At 32.8% G+C, this 7,076-nt stretch overlaps 1 protein-coding gene across 1 annotated transcript in view; it reads right to left on the reverse strand.

Moving 5' to 3' along the window:
* Positions 1–7,076, reverse strand: part of DLG2 (discs large MAGUK scaffold protein 2) — a 1,459,931-nt gene that overhangs the window by 239,689 nt on the left and 1,213,166 nt on the right. The window contains exon 8 of the mRNA XM_023532491.1: positions 2,865–2,915. Within this exon, the coding sequence (XP_023388259.1) occupies positions 2,865–2,915 (51 nt within the window). The remainder of the gene's footprint in view (positions 1–2,864; positions 2,916–7,076) is intronic.

The raw sequence follows: 7,076 nt of genomic DNA on the forward strand, positions 1-7,076 counted from the left end.
GAGTTAATGAAAATAGATAATCTTCCTACTAGATTTTCGGTAAAGCGAAATAGAATAATAAAGCAGTAACAGGAGAGAACATTGGGTCAAAATATTACATCATGTCTGTATTAAATTTATCCAGGAAAAAAAAGCGAGAGAGAAACTGATATTGCAGGAGAGGAGAAAACTGCAGAAGCAAACTCTTTAAATGGATAAGAGGTCACAAGTGAAGAGTTGACCTTGGAAATGACCAGGGAAAATTCCTTCATCATAACAGGGGGAGTTTATGAGCAGACCTACTGGTAGGAAAGTAAGATGGCTTTCATTCGAGTGCTTGGATTTTCTTTAGGACATATGAAGAGAGGTCAACAGCTGAGAGTAAGGATGAGGGAGGATGTGTTAAGAGATTTGAGAAGTGCAAATAGACATGAAATTGTCCCAGAGAATAAGAAAGTGATTTTTCTAAAGAAACGTATCAAAATTGCTAAAATGTTTAGAGGGTCCATTTGAAATTAATAGCTATAATTTTAAAGTGAGATGAGTGAGTGCTTCTCTATCCATGTTCGGTTGCCTAGGTGCTGGCATGGAATAAATAGGAAGGTGTTAGTTTAACCAGGGTAGATTAACCAGAGATGAGGTTTTGTTGGATGAACACACAAAAAAAATTAGGAGAAAAAATGATGAGTGTAAGAGAGAGAGAATTGGAACATGTAAGTTAGGAGGGAAGAGAGGGAATAAAGAAGGCTAAAAACTTGAGGGAAATGGTGAAATCAATGATTCAAGATCCCAGTGGGGTTGAGAAATTTTTGGAGTAGGAATATCAGAATAAATGATAAGGACAGAAAAGAGGTGGTGTTCAAAAAAGATGATGTTTAATATAGATAGAGATTTGGAGGAGGTGTGCAATGAATGGCAGTGACGAGGTTTAGAGTATGACTGGAAACCCTAGGTCACGAAGTAAGGGAGATGACATGCTAGATCACAAAGCAAGTAAGTGTCAGACCCAGAGTAGAATCCACAATTGTTGGACTTCTACGGAATGCTGTACCTCACACCAACATTAACTTCTAATCATTTTTTGACTTATAAAACTAAATGGTACTTATATTGAAGATATTTATATGTGTAGAGTATAGTGAGAAAGGCTGGCCTCATGAGTTCAAGATCTGTGCAATCAGGGCCCTGCACGTAGAAAGGGCATTTGGTTTAATGCTCTGCTGTTGCCCTCTTTCAATTATTATTATTTTTTAAACTGGGGCACCACATTTTCACTTTGTACAAATTATGTAGCTAGTTCTGGAGTGAAAATTAGTGATTTATAAGGAGAAATGTGTTATTTTTCCTCATGTGAGCTAATTTTCCATAAGCTTCACTTTTCTCCATTTAGCATGCCATTAAATTTTATCGGAGTTTATAATGGAAGTTTTAAAGTACCCATTTGTCAAACACTTAACTTTCAATGTAAATTTTCTCTTAAAACCACTCACACTCAATAAAAATTAGGCTGAGAATGATAAATTCACTGACTCAGGAGTGAATTATCAGTAAACTAAAAAGAAAATATTATTTTAAGTGTAAATCTATAGTGTGAACTTATACTCGAATGATAGCTTAGGAAAAATAGTTATATTTTTATTTCTTATTATAAAAGTAATATATGTTTGTTGTAGAAGGCTCAGAAAATGAATATAAAGAAAAACTAAGAATGAAACTAAAACATCACCCAAAAATCCTCCATAAGAGTTAACCACTTTTAATATTTTGGTGTACACCCTTCTAGGCTTTATGTATATATTTATGAATGCATATTATGCATGTATATCTTTGTTTAGGCTTATTGGATTATATTTTAAATATTATTATAAAACTTGATAATATAATCTACCTATACCTCTATCTTTACAATGAAATATTTTAAAAATACTATTACAACATAATTTTCTATTATATGGATGAATAATAATGTGTTATTAAATACTTGTCTTTTTCAATCTTTACTATTATAAATAATACCAATATGAATATTTGTGCATTTGTATATTTCAATAAGTACAATTTGTATACTTCAATAAGTACAATTTCTGGGTGAAAAAGTGTGCCCATTTTAAGGCTTTTGATACATTCTTCTAAATTGCTACTTTACGGTTCCACCAATTTCCAAAACCATTCAATAAACCTTCTTTTTAAATTTTTTGCCAGTTGGGTAAAAAAACAGTTTAGTACTATTGTTTCCTTTGTTTACTAATGAGGTTGAACAGATTTTTGTATTAGACTTTTTTTTTGATGGATATCATGTTAAAGCCTTTTGGACATTTTTTTCCTATGTGGTCTTTGGCTTTTCTTTTACTATTTTATAAAATATCTTTATATATCAAGATTGTGTTACACAGAATGTTTCTAATTTGTCAAAGCCTTGTCAAGGCCCTAATAGCAGAAATTTGCAGGGTTGCTGTGATTTTCTCTATGAAGGTGGTTTTAAAATCTATCACTTTTTTTAAGCTAAAAAATGCACTGTAATGGTAGTTATAGTATTAATATCACAGAAATAAAAATATTTCAGAATGTATCTAAAAATGTATGGCAAAACATCAATAAGGAAAACAATAGGAAAAAGAAAAACCATTGTACTAGATCACTGAAATTTTCTGTCTTATTTCATTTCTCCAAATCCTGGCAATGCAATCTATACACTGAATATTCAGGTTATTTGGTCTGCTTGTCTCCATGCCTTCCACTGCAAGTATTTCATTAATATTCTCATTGCGAGTCCTTTTAAAAACTTCCAGGGTATGATATATGATTGCGTAATTTCACGGGATAACCCATTAGGATGCAGAATGTGAAAAGCAAAATTTGGCTTTGGATTATTGGATTTTTCTTACCCTCTCCAAAGTAATTTCTTCAAACTCATATTCAATTTCTGTTCCATTGACCTGTAAATAGAAAAAAAGAAAGAGGATGATTAAATATATATTGAGGTAGACACTGCTTCATTTTTGATAACATTTGGGGGCTAACTTTCATTCTAGCTATAAATAAATCATACTTTCTTGATTTTTATGATTGCACGTTTTCATGCAAATAAAATATAATCTAAGTTATTTTAAAATATATGAGCAAAATTCTATCAAAAAAAAATTTAAAGCTTACTGCTTCCCTTAGAATTTTGTAATGTTTGGGGGAGAATACAAAATACGCATTTACATATTATGCTTGCATTGCACAGAATTTCTCTAATTGGTCAAAGCTTTGCCAAGGCCCTAACAGCATGTTTGCAGACACCTGCAGGGTTGCTGTGCTCTTCTCTATGGGGGTGGTTTTAAAATTCATCGTTTGTTTTTTTAAGCTAAAAAAAAAAGCATGATAATGGCAGTTATGAAAATAGTATTAATATGAGTTAACAAAGAATAAACCATCTAGAGACAATGTTAGAGTTACAATGGAAATAATTTCCTAACATATGTTAAAATTTCTATGAATGAACACTAAAATATGACTGTAAAAAATCAGTGTAAGGGCAGCACAACCACATGTCATTTTTTGCTGTAAAGTATCATTAAGAATGACCATGCGTTATAAGAAAGGTTTTATGTTATTGGCGCAAGCTCAGGTCATTCATCTCTATTATCCTCTTGTTATGTTTATTAGGAAGCCCTGGACCATGTAACCATGCCCATGTACTTCTGAGGAAATAAGAAAAGAGTAAAGTAGAATGTGTTTGAAGTTCTTAGTGAGACACTTTTAACCATCCAACCAGCCCTTGAATTGATTTGAACTTACAGAGAGGAACACATTTGAAATATAGCCAGGCAACATACAACTTATGCCTTAGATTTCAACAGATGTGCATACAGAACATGAAGAGCTGTTTTAAAATAATCCAACAAATATTCAGTTTCCATTCTTATCTATTACAGTATCCTTCTTGGCCAGGCAAAACTTCTAAGCAAAAAGTTTCTCAAATCGGTTGTTTCTTTTTTCTTACATGTGTCTCGGCAACATTATTAGCATTTAGGAATCAGCCAGAAAGACTAACTTTTAAATACAAAATGATAATTTTTGTAAAATTCTAACTTCAGTTGACTTTCCTTCATTTAGAAAAATTTAAACAGTTTTTGAAAGTTCCATGGAGGCAAGAATCAGATAGCCTGACACAGAGCCTGGGAAGAAAGAATTAATGAAGAAAAAAGGAATGAATGAATGACTAGCTAAACTAAGTATTTTATTTATCTGACTTATAAACACAGATATTTGTGAATTCTTTTTTATAAGGAATTGGAATGTAGTCACATCATTATATCAACCAAAGGTGTTAATTATAACTATAATCAGCAAATGCAAAGAATGACAATAAACTTTATTTATGTGTGTCCAGCAGCCACTTAGAGCATGTTTTTGATTTTCTAATTACATGAGCTAATTGGTGAATCACATTTTACTGTGTTACTACATTATCAAACAGCTCTAAACCAAAATCGATTTTCTGGGCTTCAGTGACTTAATGGCTCATAGAAGAGGACTTGGCGATGTCGGAAAGCTTTAGCAGCTTTATGGATGCTTTTGTTCTTCGTGTGAAAAAGTATAAAACAAAACTAAAATTTTCCGTATGTGTGTGTTACCACATTAATTCTTTTTGTTTGTGTTTATAACTTGTTTTTGTTGATAGAGGGAGGGAAGAACGAGAAGCCTGAATTAATGCGATGTGTTTTAATTCTCTCAGTATGGCTCCAGGAAGCGTTTCTTTGCTTCAGTGCTTCTCTAGAGTGAAGCCCTTCACGTTATTAAAGAGCTGTAAACTGGAGAGAAAAAAGAAAGAAAAAAGAAAAAAACTTCAAAGAGAAGAAAACAAGCTTCTGATAATAAAATCTAAAGGATTAGATGAAAGAAATTCTGTTAGGAGGTGCTTAATATATTCCTGGTATATAGTGCATAGCAGTAGACTACTAGAATCTTTTGCTTAGCTTTTCTATGCTGACTTTCAGATCCTAGAATATTATATATACATATTCTAATCAGTATTTGAAAGTTTCCTGGTCAGCTAGATAAACTATCGCAAGCCTACATTTACTTCACGGGTATTTAGTTTTCAACTCAAGAAAGTAATGCCATTTGCCTAATTTGATAGTATTCAGTAAATCTTTGTTAAGAAGGGACACTGTCATCTGGGTTTGGATGTAACCTTGCTTTTAAAAGTAAACATCCCATGAGTACAACTGGATTTAGTGAAATTGTAAAGGAGTGAAAGGATTTTAACATTGGTAAGACAATATTTCAACCTTTTAATTGAGCATCACAAGAACAAGTGTGGGAGTTCAGAAAACATTTAAGAGGTCCTAGTATCTATTTTCTCATCACTAGGAGAGCATGATCTATGTTCTGCCTAAGGACCCCTAAGGAATGAAATCCTACAGCCTTCCTTGGCAAAGACCTTGGGAGAAAGGATAAGATAGAAAGAAAGAAGAATACCTTCATTTAAGACATTCATGAAAATTTAACAACTTTTCAAATGAGTACACCAATATAATATTCTTTAAATATTTTTTCCACATTTATTTAGAATAGGGGCTGTTTATTAATTAGTAAAGAGCCAAGCAGTATGAACAATAATTCTCTCCTAGCCATAATTTTGTGTATTCTCAGCAAAACAAAACAAAACAAACATCATCCATTATCTTCTGGGTGTTTTACAGATAATTTATTGTCTGAACTTGTTTTGTGGTCTTACTCGGCAACCCCCTCCCCACCACGATCAGTTTATTAATATATGTCTTTCAATTAACAAAGCTCTCTTCCTAAAAAAAGAGTTCAGACAAATATAAATTTCTGTTGTTCTTGACCAGTGATATTTCCTCTGATATTTGAGCCCCCTAGTCATGTTTAAATGCTCTTGATATTTTGGGGCTGAAACAGCTGCAAGATTAGGGTTTCAGTTATTCCAGCTCTGGCCCTGACCATCACTTAACAGTGTCCTCTCCACCTTATGACTAGAAAAGTGAGACGACTGGCAGTTTTGTAGACATGAGAGGTCAATAAAGCAGATGAAAGTTCACAGTTTTGAAAAATGTGTTTTTCTTCAAATACATAATTTTTCTGAACCTAATGGTTCTGTGGAGACAGCTGTTAGGTTTCTATGGTGGCCAGAAAATTAAATTAATGCCACACATTGTCCTGTCCTTTTCCGGGCATGCAGCCTTCCTGGAACCATGGGGAAGTTAAGACAAGAGAGTGAAAAACTCAGATTCAAACTTGTATTTAAAGTTTTAATTTTATAAACTCTGAATGCTTTACATGTTTTTTTCCCTGACAGCCTTTAGTTAATTTCATTTCTTTCCTTCAGGGCTACAGTAACCACCTGCCGAAATGATGATATAATTTGATTCTGAGATGTATTTTTATCTCCTGAAATGAGGTTTTTCATGAATAACACATGCGAACTAGTCCATGTCTTAATGCTCTTTAACTGGAATCTTAAGTAATGATTTCTCTAAATTTTTTTGTTCTTTGTCACATTCATAATTTTATTAAAGCTAACAGCATATTAAAATTTGAGATGAATGAATTTTTGTACATCCCCATATCACATATAACAAGTGCTGAAAAAGGAATATCAAAGCTGCTTAAGACTATACACAATTTTGCCCAATGAACAATTATCGAGCACACATGATGTGCCATATGGTGTGAAAATACTGAGCTACTGGGAAAATAAAGATTTTGAGATATGATCCCTATTCTCAAGAAACACAGTCCTGAAAGAAGTGCCAAATACAAATGTATTAAGGCCTCATAAAAGTGTGATAGTCGATATGCAAAATAGAGAGGTGGACTAGAGCCTCACCGTTACTGCATGCAAGGTCTATACAGATCTGTTTACTAGTTGCTATATATAGTAGGTCCTCACTTAATGTTTTTGATAAGTTCTGCAACATTAAATGAAATGACGTATAATAAAACAACTTTGCTATAGGCCGATATAAACAAGAGCTCAGTTCCTATGACATGTTATCAACATTACAACGGATCAGTGTTGAACAAAATAACGTTATTTGAGGACCTACTTTACATAAATTTGATTCCTTCATAATATAGTATAT

The sequence above is a fragment of the Pteropus vampyrus genome, unplaced genomic scaffold (genome assembly GCF_000151845.1).
Source record: "Pteropus vampyrus isolate Shadow unplaced genomic scaffold, Pvam_2.0 Scaffold84, whole genome shotgun sequence".
NCBI classification, from domain to species: Eukaryota; Metazoa; Chordata; class Mammalia; order Chiroptera; family Pteropodidae; genus Pteropus; species Pteropus vampyrus.